The 25,749-nt window shown below is 38.6% G+C and overlaps 5 protein-coding genes across 12 annotated transcripts in view; 3 read left to right on the top strand and 2 right to left on the bottom strand.

Annotated features, from left to right (window-relative positions):
- LOC143216574 (fibroblast growth factor receptor homolog 1) overlaps nucleotides 1-224 on the top strand; it is a 72,644-nt gene extending 72,420 nt beyond the window's left edge. For all 5 annotated transcript variants that reach the window (XM_076439751.1, XM_076439746.1, XM_076439750.1 and 2 more), the window contains one exon: nucleotides 31-224. In XM_076439751.1, the coding sequence (XP_076295866.1) occupies nucleotides 31-138 (108 nt within the window). In that variant the 3' untranslated portion in view covers nucleotides 139-224. The remainder of the gene's footprint in view (nucleotides 1-30) is intronic.
- Nucleotides 1-18,417, bottom strand: part of Srp72 (signal recognition particle 72) — a 58,299-nt gene extending 39,882 nt beyond the window's left edge. The window contains exons 1-8 of one of the 2 annotated variants that reach the window (XR_013010590.1): nucleotides 17,849-18,417; nucleotides 17,615-17,732; nucleotides 17,211-17,466; nucleotides 16,672-17,151; nucleotides 16,230-16,592; nucleotides 15,856-16,160; nucleotides 15,577-15,789; nucleotides 6,716-15,497 (exon numbers count right to left, since the gene is read on the bottom strand). Coding sequence is in view for 1 of the 2 variants with exons in the window: in XM_076439752.1 (XP_076295867.1) it covers nucleotides 15,362-15,497; nucleotides 15,577-15,789; nucleotides 15,856-16,160; nucleotides 16,230-16,592; nucleotides 16,672-17,151; nucleotides 17,211-17,466; nucleotides 17,615-17,732; nucleotides 17,849-17,948 (1,971 nt within the window). In the remaining variant the exon portion in view is untranslated. Of the gene's footprint in view, nucleotides 1-197; nucleotides 15,498-15,576; nucleotides 15,790-15,855; nucleotides 16,161-16,229; nucleotides 16,593-16,671; nucleotides 17,152-17,210; nucleotides 17,467-17,614; nucleotides 17,733-17,848 lie in introns of those variants that run through there. The other variant, XM_076439752.1, reaches the window with a different exon arrangement.
- L(3)73ah (polycomb group ring finger 3-like lethal (3) 73Ah) lies at nucleotides 2,859-6,176 on the top strand. The gene is made up of 5 exons (XM_076439756.1): nucleotides 2,859-3,094; nucleotides 3,671-3,964; nucleotides 4,034-4,179; nucleotides 4,256-4,399; nucleotides 4,483-6,176. Exons 2-5 carry the CDS (start codon nucleotides 3,688-3,690, stop codon nucleotides 4,606-4,608), a joined length of 693 nt encoding a protein of 230 aa, XP_076295871.1. The 5' UTR covers nucleotides 2,859-3,094; nucleotides 3,671-3,687; the 3' UTR covers nucleotides 4,609-6,176.
- On the top strand, nucleotides 6,973-15,161 carry LOC143216576 (uncharacterized). Of its 3 annotated transcripts, XM_076439753.1 has the most exons (8): nucleotides 6,973-7,113; nucleotides 10,545-10,691; nucleotides 11,575-11,702; nucleotides 12,086-12,203; nucleotides 12,299-13,247; nucleotides 13,321-13,558; nucleotides 13,629-13,865; nucleotides 14,017-15,161. In XM_076439753.1, the coding sequence occupies exons 1-8, from the start codon at nucleotides 7,034-7,036 to the stop codon at nucleotides 14,079-14,081; spliced, it is 1,962 nt and encodes a 653-aa protein (XP_076295868.1). In that variant the 5' UTR covers nucleotides 6,973-7,033; the 3' UTR covers nucleotides 14,082-15,161. The 3 variants fall into 3 exon arrangements, with proteins under 3 accessions (XP_076295868.1, XP_076295869.1, XP_076295870.1); XM_076439754.1 differs by lacking the exon at nucleotides 6,973-7,113 and having other exon boundaries at nucleotides 10,633-10,791; XM_076439755.1 differs by lacking the exons at nucleotides 6,973-7,113; nucleotides 10,545-10,691 and adding an exon at nucleotides 10,799-11,078.
- Nucleotides 18,418-18,567: 150 nt separating the features above from the next.
- LOC143216580 (general odorant-binding protein 56a-like) lies at nucleotides 18,568-21,256 on the bottom strand. Its single transcript, XM_076439757.1, has 5 exons — nucleotides 21,096-21,256; nucleotides 19,935-20,010; nucleotides 19,732-19,823; nucleotides 18,838-18,943; nucleotides 18,568-18,747 (listed from the first exon to the last, which is right to left on the bottom strand). The coding sequence occupies exons 1-5, from the start codon at nucleotides 21,141-21,143 to the stop codon at nucleotides 18,668-18,670; spliced, it is 402 nt and encodes a 133-aa protein (XP_076295872.1). The 5' UTR covers nucleotides 21,144-21,256; the 3' UTR covers nucleotides 18,568-18,667.
- Nucleotides 21,257-25,749: the final 4,493 nt, after the last annotated feature.

Below are 25,749 nucleotides of genomic sequence, written 5' to 3'. Positions count from 1 at the left end.
GAAACTGACCTGCGTCCTTCACAATGTCAGGAATACTTGGACCTGGGGCTTCCCCAACTGGACACCCCGCCATCCAGCCAAGAGTCCAGCGAAGCCGAGGACGACGATGGTGAAGAAAAGTTCCCGTACCTGCTTTGAGCTTAGCCACCCTAAGCGCGCGCACGCGGGCTTCGCCGAGAACAAACCATCCATGAGGATCAACGAACGAAAACGATGAAGAGAACGTTGAAAAAAGGATCGAGGAAACCGCTAGGCCGCGATATGGACCGGTCCAGCGAACACGCCAAATAATCGAAATCAGTATTGACCTGTTAGCGCGTATTTTCGTAGAGTTTAAGGGACACGAGGGAAGAAACAATTGTCAATTGAGATGCAACTCCGGCCTTTCGAGGAGACTGATTTTCTTAACGAGAACCACTGTATTTATTATCCTGTACACATCGTTACACCCTGGGAAGATTAGGCTTCCGAAGATGCAAGATCGTCGTCCGACGAGACGGTCTCAGTATTGGAACGCAGTCGTTCCCAGATATTTTTCTACGATTCTCAGGTTTCGCGGTTCGTCCGAGCAGGATCGAACGCCACGAAGACTTCGATGCGCTCCCTAAACAGCATCCGAAGCGTCTAGTTAGAAGATTTTCTTATTGAACGTCGGCCACCGATGACTGTCAGCGAAAATCGTAAGCGCGGTTCTTAGGCTGACCGGTGCCGAGCGCGAACCGTTCGTCTAGATCAAGTATGAGCACTCTGTACCCTGGAATCGTCCTAGATTGCCCCAGAGGGCAACGGTTCAGGGCAAACGACACCAAAGGAAGAAGAGTCTCTCGCGAACGATAGCACGGACAGCGACAGAAGACTTGCTCTTCGTAAAGAAAATGCCCGAAAGGAGCGTGACTTCGTCGCTCCCGTTTCCGATGGAGCCAGTACAGCGCCCCATAGGGCAATCTGTTCCCATGCCTGGTCTATACGCGACTGAAGAGATCAACAAATTAGCTGAACGCGTGAAACGTCGTCCAATTTATACATGTTATACCGTGCCATTTGATAAGTGCCTTGGAAGGATGGTGAAAGTTTGAAGTTGGACCAGGGCTGCTATAAAAAAAAAGGAAAGAATGAAACTAGACCGGAAGGAGGAAGATATAACCGGGTGTGGAAGACTTTGAATTCTCGGGACAATGCGTATTTGAATACGAGGAGTAAAACGTGTTTGTAAACTAGTCAATCGATGAAACATGGAACATTTCTTTGTAAGATAGCGAACTTTAGATGGACAACGACCGCGAGTTTGAAAACGTAGCGGGCCGCGTATGTTTCGTTTTTATAGGTTTTATCCATTGTCTTTTTCTTCTTCTTCTTCTTCTTCTTCCTTCTTTCTTCCTTCCTTTCTTTTGTAGAAAAGTTTTAGACTGTAAGAAGAGAAATGGTGCGCGTTGGCGTGTCGACGAGTCGACGTGTTGATGGATATATATATTTCTCTTTGTTGAATCGGCTCGCCGGCGTCCCAACACGCAGACGATGTATAGTTTGTCGAGGAGACGTTGATCATTAACTATATAATTTTTGTACGAGGACATTTTGCACGCGAACGCTGAGTCGAGGTTTACATCGTCCACGTCGTCGCGCACGCGACGTTTGTATAAATGGTGCATGCGAGAATAGGTGCTTAGTAGTAGATAATTTATTTCCTTGTATATTGTTACTTAGGACACTAGAAGGCCTTCTCTCTGTTCTCTTTTATATCGGCGACCCGAATCGGTCCCTGTAAAATATCACACACGCGACGCCTTTGTTGCGAAACGCGGCCGCCGACCGACACCTTTTGTACATAGCACCGATATGTTTATTTAAATGCAATTTTTTTGTTACCCAGCACCTAATGGTAGCCAGTAAACCAGCATTTACCAAGGTAGATATGTATGTATAGTTTCTGCGTAAATATTGGATTATTATTGTAATGTGAGTTTCATCTCGAATAAAAACGATTCGAACTGTACCACACGATTTTTCATACACGTCTCCGAGCTTGTATCCCAACATTTTTATAGTTCCAACGTAATTTTCAACGTGGCGGGCATAAGATTTGTATTTAATAGTGAAAATAAATTGGACCATTATATTATATAATCTGAATTTTGAATGTAAAATTTAATTTAACATACTCGATAGATAAGCTTGTATTTAGAAATTGAAATTTGAATTAAAATGCAACTATTACAATGTTGCATTTGAAAATTACATATAATTCAAATGTAACCGTTAAAATTCAGAATTTGACCGTTGTAGTCTAAATACCAAATTTGGGGTTGAATACGTAGATCAGGAGATGAAAGTTGCATTAAAACATCAGATTTTATCTCTGGAAGTTGTAGTTATAAATTCAAATTTGAATTCAAATCTGATCGTTGGAACTGAAAATTTCCCTGGACACGGTCATTTAAGTTTTACTGTTGAAATTAAAAAATTTAAACGTTCCACTCAAAATAGAACGTTTGTTCGTATTTAAATATCAAATTCGCAGTAAATTTATAATTTTGCCTTGACTATTATCTGAACTTGCATTTTTAGTTTTAGTTCAATAACAGAAACGTACCAAGAATTATTATGTATCTTGTATTCGAAGGCAAAGTCCCGATAACGCGCGTGCATAATTGAGTTACACGATATTCCAACTTCCAACGATCGGCATCAATCTAACGACTACGAACAGGAGCGAAGTAAATTACGCTCGATATTAAACACGATATACAACTCGCTTAATGAATATAAACGATCGAATAAAGCTTATTTTGCATGTGATTGATCGAAGGAGGATATCAAACCAGCCCCCACCACTGGGCCGAACCGCGTGTCCAGAGAAAAGTTGACTAACCAAAGACTGATGGCGCTGGGATCAGTTCGTTTTGTTGTCATCAGCCACATTTACACTAAGTTGTTTTTACCAAGTTTTTAGTGGAACCTTTAATTTTCTATTCTTCCACTCAACTACGATTCGACCACGGAAGATGCGGAGGATGGTGCGGACCGTTCACACAAAATTTCCAAACGAATAGCAAGAGTGACAGTCGCCGTTGTAGGCTACCACTCGACATTTCAGGTTAGAATCCGATAACCCACTTTTTCTCGAGCACTATATTTTTTTTCCATCTGTCAGTCGATGCTATTTCAATTTTATTTTCTCCCTGGGAGACTAGAAATCATGCCGGATCATTTGGTAACGCCGAGGAGTTTGCCAAATTCGATGATTACAGAGTTTTGACGCTTTGATGCAATACTGTTTCATCTCAACACTTTTGTCAACTTCGTCTCATAAATCTTCTAAATAAAATCGACACGAACAGTGAAATATGTGCTAAAATATTAATCCTTCGACTATAGAATAGTCCAATGCAGAACTATCAGCATTTTACTGTGCAGTGTTCGCCTGATAACCTTTATGGGTGATAAAAATAATTATAGCTGCAGCAGAACTACATAAGAATTGCATTGTTAAGAAAAAGAGAGATTTAAGATTTAATTACGCTAGTTTATGAAAATGCCTTCATATAAATTAATAGACCTACGAGAGTGTACACATATATGTGTTTCATAATCAAAGAGTTAAATGACATATAATTTTTAAACAATTTATAGTGTTATTGTAATATATTTAGTGATGTGTACATTGCTATAGGTAGCAACAGTTATTAAATGGTGATTATCAGTGCCATGGAGAGGAGAATCAAGTTGAAAACACTGAATAGTCACATAACGTGTAAAATATGCAAGGGTTATTTGATAGACGCCACCACTGTCACAGAATGTTTACATACATTTTGCAAAAGCTGCCTGGTAAAACATTTAGAAGAGAAGCACACGTGTCCAGCATGCCAAATAGTGATACATCAATCGCATCCCTTACAGTACATAAGCTTCGACAGAACTATGCAAGATATTGTCTACAAATTAGTTCCTGATCTTCAAGAGAGTCAGTAATCCTACCTTTACCGAACATAATCGGAATTATACGTGTGTGACCAAATGTGTTCTCTTCCAGATGAAATTAAAAGGGAAAGAGAATTCTATAGGGCGAGGGGTTTACCTTGCCCGAAAGACGTACTACCGAATGCTGGAGAAGTGGAGGAAGAGAAGACAACCACAGATACACATGCAGAAGCGGATTATCATCGTACAGATGAACAGGTACAATCAAACGCATCAATGGAACTTTCACCAAATTTCTTACTGTTTTTCCCACTGATCTATTTTTCTTCCTCAGGTCAATGTGTGTTTGGAATGTGTAAATACAAGTTTAAAGACCCTAAAACGGAGATTCATCAGGTGTTCTGCCCAAGCAACTATTACGCATTTGAAAAAGTTTATTGCCAAGAAAGTTCTCAATGGGATGGAAAAATATCGGGATGTAAGTATAAACCGATTGGTGTAGTAATGCGCAAGATCATTGACCCCAGATTTAACTAATTCATGGATATGTACTCATTACAGATTGATATTCTGTGCAATGACGAACTGTTAGGTAAGGACCACACATTAAAATTTGTTTATGTAACGAGATGGAGGTTCCGGGACCCACCCCTAAGGCTACAATATAGACCACGAATAGACATCTAAGACTAATGTTTCTGTGTTCGATGAAATCACAAAGAATCTGTACCTACTTTATACGTTTCCTAGTTCTATTCGTGTATCGCCCCATTGTAGTACTTATTTCTGTGTTCTCACACAGCAGGAATTTCAGATTGAATTCACAAAATGTGGAGATGGTTTCTTGCAACAGGAAGATGAAAAGGAAAATGGCTTTAGACTTATATCTTTCTACCGTATCACTTTAATGCAGAATACCAATAGTCATTTAGCACAACGTATTTGTAAAAATAGGAATCCCGTCAGTATACACAATTGATTATATCTTCCTTTTATTCTCTTCGAATAGCTAGTGGTTCGAATCGTTTGCGTATTGTCACAAGTGAGTTACATTAACTCGACTGTTTATTATTGATTCGGTGCGTTACTTTTTACTCGCGTATAGGTTTTTGTGTAATTGTAATAGCGTAAGTAGATCAAACACGGAATGCGACATTCGGCACGAGAATGAAGGAGAAAGAGAGAGAGAATACGTCTGTTTACTCGCGGTGTCGCAGAACGTGTTTCAAGGAACATTTTAGTTGCAACGTTACACATCGCAGCCGTAAGATCGCACTGCGCTCTGCGTGTTCTTGTATCAATTTTCCGTGACAGTTTCTCAATAGAGATGTGTGCGAGAACCCGAAAATGTCGGGCCGGGATAGGTTCTCGAATATGTATATCAAGGTTCCTGAGAATTTGATTCTGGATCGGGACAGGTTCTCGAAAATTTCGGGCTGCCCGAAAATATAATTCCGGATCGGGACAGGTTTTGGAATACTGAATATTTGGAATAGGTACTGGAATACTTTATTTCCGAAAATTTGATTCGCAAATTTATTTCATTCGAGCCGATACTTTCCCGACCCGGTCCGACCATCGGGTACCCGACATTCTCGGGTTCTCGAACATCTCTGTTTCTCAAGCATTTGTTCCGTGACATGAAAATGCCGGTTACTGTCTTTCACGGTTTATGGAAGATTAGCTGGTTTTCGCTGTAATCGGCTACGGGACAAAGTTGCCCCCTTTCTATTCATAAACGTAAGACGTGAATTGTTTTTTGATACATGCCCCGATTGTATATATAGAATATTTTTGACAGAATTCCGAGTAACATTGCGCGTAGACGCAGCTTTGTATTAGACGAAAAGGGAAAAATGGAAAGAAAAAAGAGAAATCGGGCCCAGGCGGGGACGCGGTCTAGGGCCCCTTTAACTTTGTATGTTTACGCACTGTACACATTCTAACCGGCCCCGAATTTCTCTCAATACTGGGATACAAAATGAATTTTATCAGATGTAACATATTTTCTCGAGGGATTTGATAAGGACAACGACGTGTTGAGCGGAAAGCGGGGCATTTGTCGCTTTGTAGTGAATGAACATGTTTCATCGGACAGTGTAAAGCGAGATAACTGTGTGATTGTATATAAACATTCTAGGGAAATGAAGTGAAATCGACTTTACGAAGTAGCAGCATTTCATGAATGCTAGTGCTTGTACGTTGTACACTATGTGTGTATCTCCATAAATTATTAAATAAATATGTTTTGTACAGTATTAGCTAATTTAATCAACGATTACTCACATTTCAGTGACACAACATTTGTAAAGAATGAAATGTATAGCGCATATTAGTTAACTCAATTTCAAAGTATGTACCACCTTTTTTTCAATCGAATTCAATATGGCGGAAAATATCGAAGTCGATATCGCGCAATTACGATTATCGCAATCAAGATGGCTGCGCTATTTAAATCATGTTTGCCGCCAAAAGTACTAAGCGTAAAATGCACTATAAATCTAATATATCGGTTCTATAAATCTATTATAGAACGAAATCTATCGATAGTATGATTATGTACAGTAATCATAATTCAGAAAACGATCAGTAGGTTATCTAACATTCGACGATTAGAAGACAGAATACTAATTTCGATCGAATGCTTTAGGACGACCTTATCACGTACATATTACCAAAACAAAGGGAAGAATACTAATCCATGAATCCGCGTGTCAATATATAACAATGACAACAATCAATTGAAATATGAATGTATATGTATTTGAAAAATCGAATACACAATTCTACTTACTCTGAAGAATAGAAACGAAATTTAATAATGCTGATGTAGAAAAAGAAATGGAGAAGACCGAAACACCAGGCACAACTTTACACGGAACGCGACGAATGCACGAGCCAGTGCGCATGCGCCTACGTTGAACAGGTTAAACAAGCCGGCGCATGCGTCGTGTATACTGAAATAGTTTGTGGTCAATGCGCGATTGCTAGGGACCGTTGCTGCTGTCCAGCAGCACGGCAGATGCGATTTATTCAATTAATATCCGATAAATTCGATTCGTGAGGCCAGTGATAACTCGTATGCGTGTATCACGCGCAGTTTCGCCGATAAATGAGCCTACAAGACAACATTTTCTCCGAAGACGTGGGGCACGACGTGACTTTGTTTTCAAGAGACAAGAGACGGAAAAGGTACGTGCCAAACGATCACGTTTCCCGATGTAGCGACGCGCCTTTAAAGGTTAGATCAGTAGCTTTTTTGTACTGCGTGTCTTCCACCGTTATTCACAACTTTCGATTTCTGTACTATGTGTTTATATCAGCGAAACTCGTTATGCTTTCCCCTCGAGAACTCATTGAACCGTTCTGAATCGAGAAGTGCTCCGAGTTGCCTGACGTCTGTCATTGACAAGAAAAATCTAAAGGCACGCATCATAGATAATATATCTACCTAGGTGTACGACACTTTCGTAGAAATTCCCACGGTCTACGTCATAATGTTGTATACGGACGATGTGAATTAAACCCGTTCGCATCCTTGACACGCGACTCGATTCGAATCGGAAAGCAATTAAAGGCAACCCTTCGGACCTCGAGGAACGATCAAGATGCCGTACAAAGTACAACCGTTACAAACGTACCAACGGTTTATCGACTTCTTTTACAGCTCCTTACCACGTTTATAAATATCTCCGACTGAAGAAACATGACTAACAATCACAGTTATCTGCACGACCAGCGCCGACTCGTAGCACGAGTCTCGTACGTGTGACGGTTCGTACTTACTGGATTCAACGTATTTTTTTTACGTATGACCCGCGTATTTTGAACGCCGGCGGTGTTGTTCTCCTCGCTGTGCGATTCTATTTTCGCCAAACTGCATAACGTTTTCAAAAGAATATAGAAGAACCGCGAACCCGTTGGCAGCTTGCCGAGGGCAAATGAGAGGGAGAGAGAAAGAAAAATAGCGCGTCGATCATTTTCGATACGGGATCACGGTGCAAGCGACGGTCAGGTTCTTTTTCAAGTCACGGATATTGGTTAAGTAGCTCTCGACGTGCAACGGCACTCGCGTCTGTCGTTCGGCTATTAAGGAAAATTCTCACGGAATGCAAAGTTTAATGGAACGTGTTATCCTCATCAGCGATAATCGAGGTAATGAACTTCGACCGCTCGGAGTTAAATTCCCGGCGGAAGCTTTATACGACAAAAAGAAAAACAAATCGTCAAGGCCATCGTGGAATATATTTTCCAATTAACGTGTACGTGGAGCGGGGATTAATGTAAATAAGGTTAACGCAGTACGCCGTCGAGACGCGTGTTATATAAGAAAGCAGTATTTCGTGGACGGTGTTCGCGCAGTATTGCATAATTACTGGAACGAGGCGCGAAGGGAATCCCCCGTGGAGCAGCCTGGTTTGAAAACTGGCCCTGCGCGCGACGACTGCTAATTCGTTAGTCGCGTCGCCTACTTTCCGTATGTCGCTCACGTATACTCGTTGATTACGTGAACTATACGCAACGCTTACAAGATATCGCTCTCTGTGTTTCTTCTTTGTAGTTCAAGGCTCGTCGATTTGGTCGTCGCTGGTCGCGTTTCGGAGATCGAGCGAACGATACGAGGCTCGTATGCAACGATCACCGGCCTGGGACATGTTTTGCTCGAACCGCGGCCGGCCGATTTCTTTTTCGTCCTGGCTTTCGTCTCTCGAGGAGCGGGTGGAACTGACTTATCGCGCTACACGCTCCGTTCCGCCTGAACGATCGCGGCATGTACATAGTCGTTTAACTATCACGTAACGTGGAACGTTACGCCTGCTACAGGCGAAAACCTGCTATGCTCTCGAACTCGTCCTCCTTTATTTACGACGCAGAAAAAGTCCCCACTTCCTGCTCATCTTACACCGCGCAACGAAACTTGCCTTCTAACAGGTGCAACGCGTGGCGCAGGTCACGCACCGTAATGCTCCAGTGGTTCTTGCCGCTTGGAGCCGTTCAGCTTGCGGATGTAGCGGTATGAATCAGTTCAAAACACGGCGAATGTCCTTTATTCTCTAGCCAGTACACAGCCTTTCTGTAAATAGTAAATACGTAAATACATTGCTTAAGGAGGTAGACTCGTTTTTGCAAGGATTGCAAGGGTGCGGAATAATACAAAGATGAGGTTTTTCAATAGTCAAAAACGCTAGATAAAAGATATCGATCTATAAAGCTGCGACAGCTAAATACATGCTTCCGAATAATGCAATTACGCCTCGTAAACGTAAAAATGGTACTTAAGCGACCGCGGCCTAGATTGATCTTTTATCTATCATAGCACTTTTGACTACTGAAAATCCCCATCTTTGCATTATCGAGAAATGAGAAGGCACCCTTGTAATCCTGGAAACATCCTTAAACATATTAAGAGAGAAAATACACTTCTATGTCGCTCGAGTTTGTTGCAATTTTGAGGTAGAACATTTTTGTTTTACGTAAAGATCCGCTGTCTACATATGAAACTTTTTCTACTAGTATACATATAGTATCTATGTACTAGCTATATATTAATAAGTATATATGTATAAATATCTACTTCTAATGTATAGCTTTATGATCTCATTTAAAAAATTTAAAAAATAATACATTAATCATGACAACGCAAGATGCTTAACTACTGCTCTTCAATGGCTGACTACTCCGGAAGTTAACGTACACCCTGTGCCCGACATTATGGCACACATAACTGTTTACCCTTTCCCCAATGATGTCATCTGCACAACACTCGAGTACTTTCGATGTTATGTAAAATATCATTTCCTGGTTATGCCCAACAAGTTTTTCCATTTAATTCTCATTACACGCAATAATAGTCGTAATCAAACACTTTAACGGTACACGTAATTTGACACCGTTCCTGCCGGATGTAACGGTCGCAGAAGAGAGGATGTCTGTTTATATGGGGATTCTGTTAAGCTTATTATTCCAGTAGTCAGCCACCTTAAATGCTGTTATAATTACATAACATCCGCATTGTCTATTAATTATAGTGGTTCTTGTCTTAATCAATAATTTTTATTGGAACAAAATTTGTTAAACGTTAAAAATCAGACATTTCGAATGCAAAAACCTAATACAAGAGTTTGTTAGTAGATATTTCTTAAGACCCACTATGTATATACTGGCTAGGGGCCGAGGTGAAGCGCATTTACACCACCATTTTCACGGACGCAGCCCGAATGATTCTTGCCGGTGATTGCGTTAATAGTCCGGCTGTAAACGGCGCGAATGAACGCGCGGCTAATTCTTGCGTAGTGTATTTTGTGTGTCGAACGTAACGACAGCCGGTTTGTTATCGAATGGCGATGATTATGTGAAATGTTAACGAGGTTGTGCGATCTGTTGGAATGCGGCCGAAACGCCGGCATTGAGAATGCAAGGATGAATCCACTTTGAGGAAACGAACGAAGGAGAAAGTAAACGCCGCCGCGGCGAAACGTTATGTAAAAGTCAAGCCGGCGTGTTCATCTGGCGGGATACTGCGAACTGGCCCGGGGCAAGGCGGTTACGTTCACCGTGTCGGCCGTCCTCGGTCCGGTCTCACTTTCAACCGCGATCGTAACGCGTTCTTTTCACTTTTACAGGGTACTCGTCTTTCCACCTGTAAACAACTATCGGAGGTTCATCATACACCAGCTGGTGCAGGATCGTTTCGACGACCTGCACACCTTCTCGATCGGCCAGGGCCTGGATAGACGGACCGTCGTGTGCTACAAAAGTGATCTGATAAGGTATCAACGGTGTTCAGTGACATAAACATCCACGAAGAATTTTCTCCTTGAATCATCTGGCTAGGAAGTGACCGCTGGTTCCAAGCTCTTTGATCATTTGGTAATTTGTTGATAAGAGGACCCACGAGTAAACAAATACGAATCGGAATAAATCAGTGTGGTGAAAGTAATTTTCATATGCACAATGTTTCTGCTAGAAGCATGCATCAAGTACAGTTTCCGTTAAAAACGATTAATGATCTCAACAATTAATATTTATAGTCGACGACTGACTACTAATTGCACCACTCGCGATTTGTTGTAATTCATTGCCTTTAATTACGTCTTCTAATTATATCTACAAGAATAATATCACCGCAAGAGGTAGTGATCTTTATTAGTGAGAAAGTGAGTGTAATTTTTGTACATAATTTTCTAATCACGGTTGCGAATTACGTTGTTTGAGAATTCTTGAAATACATTGTAACAACTGATTCGTATTACAATACGTTGTATTGTTAAATCTTCGTTTGAAAAACGTGTAGTTATTGTAGGCAAAGAAAAGCATTGTTAACACTTCAACTACCAAAGATTCACAATTTATAGTTTGTCGCAAAAATGTTATTGAGGTAAGGGTTAATTTTTAAAGATAAAGTGTTAATTACATGTTGAACGTGCCTAACGCGAAAATCGCTAATATTCGCGTAGAATTGCGAAACGAATTTGCCGCGACGGAATTCTTGCGACGTAGCAGAAGCAAACGAAAGTGAAACTGACCGGCTCAAGGTCGTATAACGTATTCCCCGGATGTGACCGGAGGACCGGCTAACATTTCGAGGAACGTTGGACTACGAGGAGGAACTGGATACGTCAAACGTTTAATTCTCCGTTTTTATGATTCAAGGGATCCGAAATTGAATGGTGTGCAGTGCAAATCAAACATAAAAATTGCTGACACGCTGTTAGAGATGGGTGCTGATGGCCCGCGGTCGCCTTCCGCTTCGCCCGAACGTGTACGAGCACAAAGACCAGGTGAATAAAAGAAACTGATTCCGTTCTTATTCCATTTGTAACGAGCAGACAGCGAATTTTATGAAGTTATTGTAACAACGAGTAGATCGTATGCAAAATAGTCAAAACATTTCGGGAATTTAAAGACACTGCTGTACTATTTTCAACTCATTAACCCTTTTTATTTTGGTGTAACTGTGAATACAAGTGGTGTAACAATTTTTAGTGGCGTCTCGAGTGCGAAGGAAGATTATTAAGAAAAGAAATAAATGTCTACGTGTAGATCCTGTACCATGCAACAAGTTCAGACAATTTTTGAATATGAAAATCTGCAGTGTAGTAACGAGGCAATCAAAATAACAAATTAAAAACTAATTCGGTTTTATTTTTGCGTGGCCTTTTAGTGAAGACAGTGCCAGCAGTTGAAATCTACAGGCCACCAGCTGCCAGGAGAGCAAGGAGTGAACAGACAAGTACAGATCAAGTTCAAGTGCAATCTAATGACTCATCTTCTAGTTCGAAGTAAGTTACGGCGATGTTTTCTTTTATTAGTATTATAATTCTTGTACTTTTCAAAGCACATTAATCCTTTACGTTTTATGAAACACTTTCCAAAGATCTACTCGCCAAAGGAGACCAGACCGTGCTGTTTACGTTCCAAGAGCCCGTAGGAGCTTGGACACTGAAGGTAGTCCACAGCCTTCAGAATCCACTCGTACGAGTCGCACAGCGAAGGAAACCACCGGGTCGTCCTCCTCTGCTCACAGACAATCAAAGTCGAATTTAAATTTGAAAGATGTAGATTCTGATAGTCGACAAACTGTAGAATGCGCGAAAAAGGGATCAAATACGTGTTTCGATAAATGCCAGAGCAATTTAGAGAATGAAATTAATCCGCGTCTTCAGATAGACTCGAAGGATACAGACTCTTCGGGTTCTTCGAGTTCTTCGGTCGTGTCTGACGTAGAATCTTGTAACCAGGAAAAATCGGAGCGGCGGGTAAAAAGTGCGAACGAATACGTGCCAAACAAGCCAGACAATTCCGCTGTTCCGAGTGCAAAATGCGACGGACCCGATGCATTTCAATTCCCGACTGTTAAAGAAGAAGAGACATCTAGTAGTTCTAGCGAAGATAAAACTAGCTTAGATTCGGTTGAAGCGTATGTAAATAGCGAAGTTAATGTTAACGAACCGGTAGAAGAATCTGATAAATACAAGGATAACGTTGTTACAATATCTACGTCGAATAACAATAAAAAGAAGGACGAACTTTCCAATAAGGACGAGATAACGAATAAGAAGAATACGCAAATGATAGGTCGCAAAATGGTGTCGGATGTTTTGATCATCTCCGATGTAGAACAGAAAGAGCCGTCTCCTGTTAAGGAGACTACTCCTCCACCTACAACACCGCCGGAGAAGAAAGTCAAAAAGATTGAGAGACCAAAAAGTAAACCAGCTCCACCGCCATCACCTCCGATTAAAAAGATAAACAGGGACGAATGCGATTGGGATAGTTTGTTTGACGACAACGGCGACTGCTTAGACCCGACGCTCATAGAAGAGGCAAGCATTGATGCGTGTAATTCTTTCTTTAATTTCAATGATAATAATCATCTTAAAGTTACTTGTTCTTCAGCTGACGTCAGCGGTGGGCGACGTTGTGATAGAACAACCGAAAAGCGATTACAAGTACACCAAGCACATCGAAGTGTCCAGCGACGAATTTGCTCATGTTATCGAGATATACAATTTTCCGTCAGAGTTTAAGACTAGCGATCTAGCAGCTGTTTTTAGTCCTTTCAAGAACGGCGGCTTCGAGTTGAAGTGGGTAGACGACACGCATTGTCTCGGTGTCTTTAGTAGCCCACTTGTCGGTAATTAAAATGATTCTACATCTACGACCCTAGGATAGTTTAACGCATACTCACGTCCTTGAACTTCCAGCCGCCGAGGTTCTAGCGTCGGATCACCCGTTTGTAAAAACGAGGCCATTGAGCGAAGCCACGGCATTGAGTAAAACGAAAGCGAGAAGAAGCGCAGAATTTTTGCAACCTTACCGGAGTCGACCGGAAACTTGTGCTGCATTGGCAAGGCGGTTGGTCACGGGTGCTCTAGGTGTGAAACTGGCTACGGCTAGGCAAGAACGCGAACACGAGAAAAACGTTTTGCGCGAAGCTAAAGGTAACTACCATTTATCGTAAAAAGAACTGACCCTGCGTACGGTCATGCGTCACTTAACGACAAAGATACGTTCTGAGACGTCCATCGTTAAGAGACGCGTGATTGTATTAGAGACAATGGTAATTAAAATAAAAAAATTCATTTCTTTCAGAAAAACGTAGATTAGCGAATAAACAGCGGGAAGACGTCTGGGAGGGTATAATTCCCGAAAAGTAGCATTATCTATTGGTAATGTAACGTTACATTGAGAATTACTTGCATCATATGTAAATGCTGCGACATTTACATGCATTTGTGCCTTACTCATCTATTTTTCATCTTTGACAAGCTCATTTGTCGAGTACTGATTTGGCTATTGGTTTCGGGAACATACTTGGGGTAACTTTTGCCAATAGATGAGTGCGGCATGACGAAGGCACCGATTACTGATCATACTCGCTTAGGACTGGTAAATGAGTTTTTCCGGCGTTTGTTTCATTTCTACGTATTCTATATATAATATACGCATATCACAATTTGTCCAGTCTAGTTGAATACGAGTGTGCCTGTTGCACTATTTTCTAATGGGAAAGGTATCGAGTATTTTAAGTGATATATACTTAGACAGGACGGTTTACAGTCCCGTTTATTATTAGAACCACTATAGAAACAGATGTAGAAACGTTTTACGATACGGTTATATTCTTACCTCGACAGTTGCCTCTGTTAGAAATTTTATATATACGACAACAAACAATGCTGTGTTGTGCAATGATAATACGAGACAATAAGAATCGTAGAAAATAATACGATAATATTCTTTATGATACATGCACGCATATCGCATGCGCATACATCGATTTTGCTACAGTGATATGTAATCAAAACGTGTCTTCACAGAGTTATGATTTTCACTATGGAACAATTAATGAAATACGTGGTGGCAATTTATTATTGTCTGTGCAACGTGAAAAATATTGTAGATGTGAATTCTATATATATGCCACTTGTATACGTATATATTTCTGTTATATGAATGTTAAAATCTGACGCACAATCATAATATCTACACACATATTACAGACTTATTATGCAAGAAAAAAGAAGAAAACACAGAACTGCAGATTGTATTTTTATATACAATTGTTACCAACAGAGGAATAAAGATATGTATCGCCAAATCCTAGTCAATGTACGCAAGGAACATGTTACCTATATTGTATGTTATATTGCCGAATATTGTCGACGAGTTGACAAAAAAATTTAAACAAAGCAAACAAAACGAAAAAAAGAATAAAAAATATTTTATGTACCATACTGTTCCGTATATATTTCTCCTTACACTTGAGATCCAATTACAGTGTTCAACATAGTTACTAAAGATTAAAAATTTTAACTGATCGAGGTTACTTTGAAAATGGCAGTATAGTGCGCTGTACATAAAAAGTTAGTTGACTCTTTACATGTGTAGATTACAACAACTGACTAAAGTACAGTTCAAATGCGGGCATCTGTGATTACCATTTTCCTCCCTTCTTTTTCTTTTTCTGTTGCACTTTGCGTTGCTGTTGTCGCGGACCGGAAGTCTCCACTGCCGGACTATGCCGTGGGTTCGGGGAGGGTTTAGCGTTCGTAGGCATTTTGGTGATGTCGCTGTTAAAAATAGTAATCAATTATTAAAGGCATTTGCCTATAAATAATAAATGATATTTAACATATATTTAATACGTACTAGAGATCGCTGGCTCCTGCAGCGGTACCCTGTGTACCCTTCATAGCAACATCCCTATTTCTTCTATCACGTTTCTTCCTGAACCCGCTACGTTCATGTCTTGGCAACCACCGTTCAGGATCAAGCGGTATGTTTGGATCATAATTCTTAGGTAGTTTACACTTGCGCTTACGCTTCTTGCGTTTCTTCTTCGTCAGATCAACAGTGGGTTTGCTAAAAAATAAAAAATTTATGTAACACATCAGAAATAAGACAGCCTCTTAAATGTGCAATAATTACCCTGGTGACGGTTCTATCTTCTTCTTGATCACTTTGGTACCTATTACCCAATTACTACTTTCTAAAGTATCCACATCGGTTTTCTCTGCAAGATCATGAAGAGGCGGCAAGCGTTTGGACAACAGTTGCGCTTTTTCAGGACAGAATTGCACATAAGCGACTACCAACTGTGCCAATGTTTTGGTGTCCGAAGGTGAGGCATCTACCATTTCTTGTAGTATGTCTGCCGCTACCTTGATGTCACCACCACGAAGGTAAAAGTCGGCGGCCTGCCGCCAGAACTCTCCCAAATTAGCGGTGGTTTCCTAAGAATCCATGAGATAATTAAAATAAGAACAAAAGAGAAAAAAAGGTGAGAGGAAAACTATACCTACCTTATTTTTCTTATAGTAATTGACAGCATTCTTAAGAGCAGCCGACGCTTTCTCGCGGTTATTGCTAGCCATATAGAGAGTAACAAGTGCACTCACTACTCCGGGTAACGACTTGTCTCTTTCATTCAAATTTTCGAGAATCTCGATCGCTTCCTGTTTCTCATCCTGACTGAGCAACAGTTGTACACAGACCAGTTTCATCTGTAACTCTTTTTCTCCGACCGCGTACTGAGTCAATAGTTTTGCAGCTTCCTTCGCTTTGCCATCTTTTCCTAGCTGAACAGCTTTAATAAACATTGCATCCGCAGCCAATGCAGGATGGTCCTTTGCAAGCTTGTTGCAAAACGATTGACATTGTTCTGCCTGTAAATATAATGGAATATATTCAGCTTTGCAAAGGTATGAATGCCTCGCAAAAAATGAACCATAATAAGATTTATACCTGATCAGTGTACAAAGCAAGCAAACATTGATTGTACGAAATGTTCCTTCTTTGTCTAGAAGTTAATTTGTGCTCTAGACTATCATGAGTAGCACTCTTCATTCTCTTTTTGCTGTCAAACACGTTCTGATCCTTGTTGAGGCAGACGAGATTGTTGCTTGCAACTGCTACCAAGGCTATGTCGTCTGGTTTTGCTTTCAAAGCTGAAGTATAGAGAGTTTGAGCTTCTTTCTCGCGGCCTTGAAGTTGCAGGCAACACCCGAGCTGAACTCTAATAATTCCTAATTCATCCTCTATTTCTTCTTCAGCTACTCCATCTTCCACGAGACCATCCTTGCACATTTTCTCAGCTGTTCTAAGTTTCTTTTCTGCTTCTACTAAAAGCGCTCTATCTCCTTTACTGCCTTGTGCTATTAAATGACATGCTGCATTGTATGTCATTTCGTAAGTGTCTTCTCGTAAGGCAGGAACTTCCAAATTCTGAAAAGCAAACGTGTACATAAAATAATAAGACATACGTTCCTCAATTGAACACTTACAGAGCCCTCTGTTGCTAAATTCACAATCACAGCTGCAAGATTCGTTTCCCTTTCATCTTCGTACTCGTCGTGAGAATTTTTGATTATATCTCTGTACACACCAAAACATTCCTCATACTTCTCAAGCCGGTACAATATTTGTGCTTTCAGCTCTTTGAGCTTTAAAGACAGATTAGAAATATTCTCCACCACCTTCAGTGCTTCAGGCACTTGATTCAATCGGTATAAACAGTAGGCTTTCTCAAAGTCTAAGTTACTGCACAAAAAAGAAAATGCTTGTTAAGTTGTGAATTTTAATTCGTGGAGATTGTGATTACATGTAAGGAATCTTCCATTTATCAAGGATGAGGATATGCATGGTTGGGCAGATGAGTAAGTGAGAGCTTCAAGATAAACAATCTTACACGGCCAGTTTAGGATTTTTAAGAATAAATTGCAGCGCATCGTTGAATTTGGACAGCTGGATGCAGCAAATAACTTTGCAATGGAATGCAGCTTCTTCATCTTGAGAGAGCCCTAGAACTAAATAATTTTCTAATGTAAGTACACAACTTTTTCACAAGAAACGGAGCACAGGTTATGTTTACTATATATTTACAGAAAACGATTCGATTTATGGACTCAATGAATTTACTCACTTTTATTAGCGGTTTTCAAGGCTCTCTCGTATTCCCCGTTTTGTCCCAATTTATTTAATTCCGCATAAAGCGCGGACAGATTGTTCTCCTTAGTGGCCATGTTGCTCACTTTGCGAGCGCGAGCATGTCCAACGTGGAACAAGTCAGTCGAATAAACATGGCATCATTCTGTGCTTTTTTTCACGTAGATTCAATCCCTACTTTCTTATTCCATTCCGTACTAAATTAATTAGGACTTGAATTGAATCGTTTGAAGTACTGGTTACTTTATTTTAAGTGATAGGTTTACACACATGCAATAGGTTTTTCTGTATATTTATTATGTTTGTATATTTATATTTCGCATACATTAGATCGTTTATTGCACTATTATATCACGATAACGTGCAAAAAGATTCAGTTAGAACCTTGTCAATACTTAATAGTTAATTTATTCGACAAAATTAAAATTTCATTTGAAAAGTGAATCGTGGAGCCATCTGGCGCGCTATTTTAAATTTATAAGTTGTCTACCAGTTTCAAGATTTTGCCACGGATGGTGCCACTAATTTAAAATACGAATTTGAATGATGGAACATATTTTTTGCCAATTATTTGCACGTTTGCACCATTCATTACAGTCAGAGCGCTAAGAATATAATTTGTCCTTATATTTAGGTAACGGCGTTTATTAAAATTTATAAAATTCATGCTGATGAAATTTAAAGGGAAACGAAAGATTTGCAAACAACTATTTTATGAACTCTTCTCTACAAGCATTGTTTCACTCTTTGTATACAATATTTGTAAATCGGTATTTTCCACAAAAATCTTTTTGATTTAGTTAAATATTTTGAAGGTTTTGTTGTCCTTGAAGCACTTGACTAGATTGGCTGCCTTTTTACAGTCGTTGGGGCCAGCTGAAACAGTTTCAGTACATTCACATTAATGGATATATATTCATCTATATAATTTTATGCTATAACATTCTTTAAGAATATATAACTTACTGGTGTCTTTGCACTTGTTGAAAACGTCATCGAGCTGCTCCTTCGTAATTTCAGCGGGTGCTTTTTGCCTAGCAGTTTCTTCGTTGACGGATCCGTCCGAGTTCATCTATTGCACAAATTTTAATCGTTAAAATATGTCGTAATAGTCAGTGTTAAAGAAGAAGAAAATGCAATAATAAAGAAGAATGAAAGGAAATTATGATATAAAGTGCAAGTGTATTTCATCAGGGATTCTAACCCGACGCCTAACCCTAACCCAAACCCGGTTAACCAAGGAAGGTTACTGTAACCCATACTAACCTCGAGGGAACGGTTCTTAAATCCTAGAAAGAGCGGGTTACTATTAAATAGAGATTGAAGGAACCTAGCTGAACACAATCTGAGTTATTAAACGATGTCTTCAACACAGTGTGTGAAATAAGAATGGGAAACATTCATGTGGGTGGCCCATAACAATAGATAATCAAAAAACAATTCATCATCAATCTCTTTTCCTTTTTGCTCGTTCCGTCTCGCGACAGTCGCGAGGACAATACTACAATACCAGGCATTCTTTGCCCACACACGCACGCGCACACATTGCCTTATTAATAATATATATAATAATGCCTTATTAATAATTAATAAGTTATTATATATACGTTCTCTTTCAGACACACATACAACATTCATAATATATACTCTTCATAATTACCTACCTAAAATATACATTTCTTTACATCAATAATAAGTTATCCTCGTATTATTTAAAATTGATTCGAAGATAAATTCAACTGCATGATTGGCACAAAAGCATTCGGGTTACGGTTACGATCCCTGATTTCATGCAAATTATCTAATCTCTATTTTGTGATCAAGGGCTAAAATGAACAAACAATAGCATGTATCGCTTACAATTCCAATCTTCTTCAGCATGCAGGAGGAGAAACAGCCCAGTTTTTCGTCGTTCTCATTGAAATTGCCGGCCTTCGCGTCATCTACCGCTTCTGCAGGATAAATGTAATAAATTATTGTAGATCATTAAAGAAATGTTTAAATCACCTATTATTTATAAAAGTAACGAGAATGATTATAACGATTGACAATCTCGGGCTTACTCGAGTCAACACCGGATTCCATAATACAGTCCTTCTTGTACTGCGTTAGTTTAGCTTTTTGCTCATCTGTGAGTGCCTAAAAAAATTGTAAATATATTATAAACGTACTGCATTTAACTTATTTGAATATAATTTGGGATTAATACAACTAAACAATAACAACTATTCTCAAGAAATGATTAATAGATAATCATTATCAGTAAATTTTTTCGTTTTTCTACACGGTTTGATTGTCGATTATGTACTATGTATTCAGTTTCTTAGAATATACGGAATAATCGTCAAGATAAAGTAGCACTAATTATACAATCGAAACAGCCAAAGTATTCTTCTAATCGTATCGTTCGCTGTTGGTCTTCGGGGTTATCAATTTATTCAATTAAAAACTCCGAGACTTGTTCGTTTATTTTCGCTTTTCATGTAACACTTGATTATCTTTATTACTCAAGAACTTTATTTTTCGTCGTATTTCTATAGATCAGTGGTTTCCAAACTGAAAGGCACGTCTCTCAGGGAAGGCGCCAAAAATTTTTAATGAAACATTAATTTGTAGTTTTCAGTTTTTATGATAATAAAGTTTTTATTATCTAAAACGTGTCTATATTATTATATCCATTAAAAAAATAAAAGGTAGAGAGGCGCGGAAAAAATTTTTTTTATGAAGGATAAAGAAACCAATTGTACGGAATCTAATACGATGCAAAATATTGTTGATATAAATATTTTTCTATCATTTTAACGTCATTAACGCGTTGACCGTCATGCCGGTCAGCGGCAACCGGCGTTTGTTGTCTCAGCGGGGCCACGGTAATTATCGCAGTAACTGGCGTCACATAATTTTTGAAATGATTAAAGTAAGATGACCACCAGTACAAAAAATACAAGAAACGTGTACGAATACGGGTGAAAAAAATCAAATTAATTTTTGATGCACAATATTTGAAGAATTCGTAACTTTGCTTTTTAAAAGATTTATTTTCTAAGACGTTGATTTTGACTGGATTGGAACAAGATTTAACGATCCGGAAAAACATTGATATCGGTTGATTCATTGAATAATTCAAGACACAACACACGAAATTGATATAATAGTCGATGCGTTATAATGTTTGCAACGGTTCAAAGCGAAAAATAAATTTTTCGAAATTCGAAAAATCTCACCAGAGCACTGACGAAGCAGAGAGCAAAGACAACGAGTATGGTCTTCATGTTTGTTTTCGGTAGACGTCTGTGCGATCGATGTGATGTTCACTTGGAAACTGTACACACTTCGGAACTTCCAGGCGTTTTTATAGTTCCAGATAGGATCGACGCGGGCATACCGCCGATGTGTCATGGTTTCTCCTTCCATTGGCCAGCGAACCGACGCCGCGTGTGTTTTTTAGTCAAAGATGTCCCGACATTTCGCCCCCGGTCACATACATATCAAAATATTTGATGGTTGCGTAACCGTCCGAGAGGATGAGCGGTAGATTATCTTGGACTAAGGACTCGATATACAACCTGCTCTTCCATGTACCGTTTGAAACGAGCAAAAACCAATAATCTCTTCCTCCATTTCGGTGGGGACCCTGCCTAGATCGAGGACTTTTTATTCCAAATCACGTCCTCAAAAGATAAAAATGACTGATGATGGCCACGTGAACATAATCCAACAGATGAACCTTCGGGAAATGAAATTTTAAAATCGGACATGACGCAATTTCAAGCAAATAATATACTCCTAACGTAATATTTACGATCGATAAATAACAAAACAATTCCTAACGTAATGTTGTTCTCGCTAAAGTATCGTAAAGGCTACTAAAATAAAAAATCATTGGCTCCAAATTTTTCCTTGAAAATCTAGTACAAAGACAGACAAATTTACTTTTAATATTAGTAATTTGATTTTAATGTCCACTTAATATGAATGTATAATATTATAATTTTTTTATAAACCTACGTTATTCGTTATCCTGCTTCATATTCTGAACTTACGCGCGTATACCATCTTGTTATCTTCCTATCATGTTCTGTAGTTTACCTTCAGTTTTTTCTTCACAGTTGGATAAATCCTAGAAAAATGAAGTTACGGAGACGCAAAGCCGTATTTCTTTGAATTCATATGGAAACGTACACTAGAATAGCATTTAAATAATTTAAATTGTTCTCTCATCGATGATCGATCCCCTATTTTACAAGCGTTTATAATGGAAACGTTTAAGTCAGCGACGAGCATTAATCGCACTCATAAATTCGAACGACAACGACAGAAGTGGAGCTTGGTTGACTTCTCGAGATTGAATTCTTCTTTTCTTCGTTCCAAACGACAAGCGTCGATAATGTTTACCATTTAACTGTGTCCTTATTTATCAAATCATTTTAAGAGTCTACGAGAACGAATATAGGTGAAGCCTTGCAGTCGCTAAGTTCAAACCCCTCGAAGATACTCGCACACAAGAAATTTCAGTTTGGCATCTAATCTACCAACCAATTAACATTCAATTTTAGGTTGATATTCAAAATCAATATATGTATATTCATAATTATTTTCGTTCTTCTTTATACATTTATTTGTATTCATTTGTAAAACATGTTTAGTAAAACACATTCATCACTAGGCCATATAGAAGAACTTGTTTCTCACCCTGGTTCTTAAAAAATAAGTCATGAAATTTAGAATTTCCATAAAAATCCGCACTCTATTTATGAAACATCGACAGATCATATTGTGTTACCAAATTATAGGTGTAATGAAAACGACGTCGACTGTGAATTTGGAGTTACCCAGATAGCACACGACGTCTACAAGATGTCTACTTCGCTTCTATTTTAGGTCTGAAAATCTTACGTCCTAAAAAGATGTCTTTGCGGCCATAAACAGTGTGGTTTTTATATACCCATAATCTAGTAGTAAGTATTAGCATTGGTATTATTTGTTCGAGTTAGTGTTTTCGCTTCAATTTCAATTTCAATCTCAATTTCAATCTCAATTTTTTTGTGATTTTAATTGTAATTTTAATTTTTATTATCTTTATTGTGATTTTAATTGCAATTGTTATTTTTATCACACTTTTTATGTCTATCCCATATACGTTCTTCTGATAAAGCTATATTGGGTTGGCAAGGAAGTAACTTCAGTATTTTAAGGTGAAATAGAGCCCAATTTTTTTTATCCAAGCAATGAATTTTAACGAATAAGATATTCTCCCTTTTGTTCGATGATCTTTTGTCAAAACAAATAAATAAGAAAATATTTTAGTGATTGAAGTTCATTGCTTGAATAAACAAACTCGGTTTTATTTCACCTTAAAATACCGAAATTACTGTCTTGCTAACCTCGTTTTTGTCGAAATCTATTTTTACTCTTCCCTTCTTTTAATTTAATTAACATTTATGGACCTTAAAGACTTCCTCGGGGGCGTCTTAAAGATCTCCCGAATCTCCTACGAATGTTTCTTGAATGTCTTTCAGACGTCAAACAGGCGTCTTAAGTATTTAAGACGTACCGTTTCCTAACATAAGACGTTTAGGAGACATTCGGAAGATGTTCGTAGAACATTCGGGAAATTTTTAAGACGTCTTTTCGCTATCTGGGTGTTGGAGCAAACATGTCCGAAAGAGAACGCAGAATTCCATAAAATCACAGTTCCCGAAATATAATACCATCTTTGGTGTTTGTTCCATCGACACTGCTTAAAATTCATCGAGAATTGCTGCAACATTGTGCAAACATACTGGTCATCTCTCACGGAGAAATAAATAGGGAAAAGGACAAGAGGACTGTATGTGCGTCTGGCAAACATCATGAATAATCAATGACCGTTGCCGGTTCTCCGTTACCATTTTCTTTCCGCGTGCACGTTATCGAATTTCATTTCCAGGTGCGTGTCGCGGACCGCACTTGAATTCATCTTTCGCGTTCCACCTCCGTTTCATCTGTCCAACGAAGGTCACGGCGAAGTTTGTAAATTGATATGTACACCGAAGGATCGTTGAAGGATTATCGGCGATTTTCCAGAAATAATTACACCCTTTAATTAACCGCGAGCGAATCAAATTGATTATGCAACTCGAGCCGCTGAGAACTCCCGCGAAAAACAAGGGGAGTCTTCGATGACTTCGATGACTTCGATGACTTTGAGGAACACTTTCATCGCTGGACTGCAGATTTTCAAATGGTTCGCAGAAACTTTTTAACACTAATCGGTTTCATATTTTTGATTCTGTAATAATCGAAATTATAAAGATGCTTCCATTCGGAATTATCAAATACGTTTCTTCGATTAATCACATATTGCTACAATCTTAATTTAAATTTCTGATTATAGTAACAATGATTATTAAACAGCGGATTTTATGCAAAATATTTATTTTCAAATTTATTTCAAAGTATTCTCAAATTCTTCTAATGTTTTCCGCTGTCTAATGATCATCACCACAGAAATACTTATACTCATAGAAAATGAAACAAGTAGATTTACGATTTTTATGGTAAACAAAGAACGTTCTCTAAAATATGACAACATTTTCAATTTAAAAGTAATACAACACTATTTTTACGATTTCATATGTACACTGTTTATCCATTTTTATTAGAAGAGCATAATATCCGTAGTCTATAAATATGTAATGAGTTGTTTTTCTCCTGAGATCTGTTCCTTAGCGCCTTTTATTAGCGAATTATCACATCGTTGGATCGGAGTTTCAGTACAAGAGATCATTACCGTTTTTCTCGAGTATAATTAAAGATTGCTCAATGTTGCTAGGATTTTCAACGCAATTCGTGTGACTTCTAGAAACTCATAGTTAGGCAATCAAATTGAGAGCATTCACTCATCATTGTAGATCATTCCGAGGAGATACATTACTTACAAATTGCGTTTTAAACTCGATCGGCATACCAAACAGTTATTACTTGCCTAGGTGACATACGATTAAATGAAAATGGTATCGAATAATCTATGAACTTATTTCCAGCGATTTCATGGAACTTTCCGCTTAACTGTAGCGGAGATCTTTTTTTCGCATAAGATTGAACGATTACCGTAACGGCGTAACTGGTTACCATTTTCATAGGTTGCAGGTGTTGGGAGAATGATGTAGGAAGATAATTACTTGCGTTTATTCGATGAACGTGATCGGTAATAACGCGTAAACATGTATAAGGAAGTAATGAGCACAATAGTATATGTATAGAACCGCATCTTTGTAAGTTGTCGATGCAGCAAATTAACAGAAAAAAAATAATTGCCGAAGCAGATTAATGGTATGTCAATTAAAAAGAATAATGTGCACAGTATTGCAAAGTCTTTCACTTTTGACCATGGACGTCATTTTTTTATTATTCGAGCATAAACCCGGTGCTAGTGGAACCCACTAAATCATCTTCAAAATTACTGCGTCTTATTTCTTCGCTATAAAAAAGTTGCACGGCCATATTCCAAATTACATTCGACATTGGGAAAAGAAAAGAACGACTTTGCTTGCTGGATTGGTATACATATATAATATTATTTTTTATTTAATAGAATAATAAATGAAGATGCAACCAAAAAAAAAAACAAATCGAGAGGCAATTGCAGCCAGACGCCAAGATTATTCATAATTTGACCATCATTGTCACACAGGAAATTGCTAATAAACAAGGCAGCCGGGGGTTGCGTATAATTTAATGAAAGCATATCAAGATGATTTATTAGAAACTTCCAAGTTGATATGCGCATACATTACAATCTTAATAAAAAAACTCAAAAAATTAAAAAGAAAATCGAAAGAAGATTTTCTATACAAAATTTCCAATATTTCCATTTTACAAATATCTCGTTCATTG

This window comes from Lasioglossum baleicum, chromosome 15, assembly GCF_051020765.1.
Source record: "Lasioglossum baleicum chromosome 15, iyLasBale1, whole genome shotgun sequence".
NCBI classification, from domain to species: Eukaryota; Metazoa; Arthropoda; class Insecta; order Hymenoptera; family Halictidae; genus Lasioglossum; species Lasioglossum baleicum.
The sequence above is the reverse complement of the archived record's forward strand: the minus strand, read 5'-3'. Positions and strand labels throughout refer to the sequence as shown.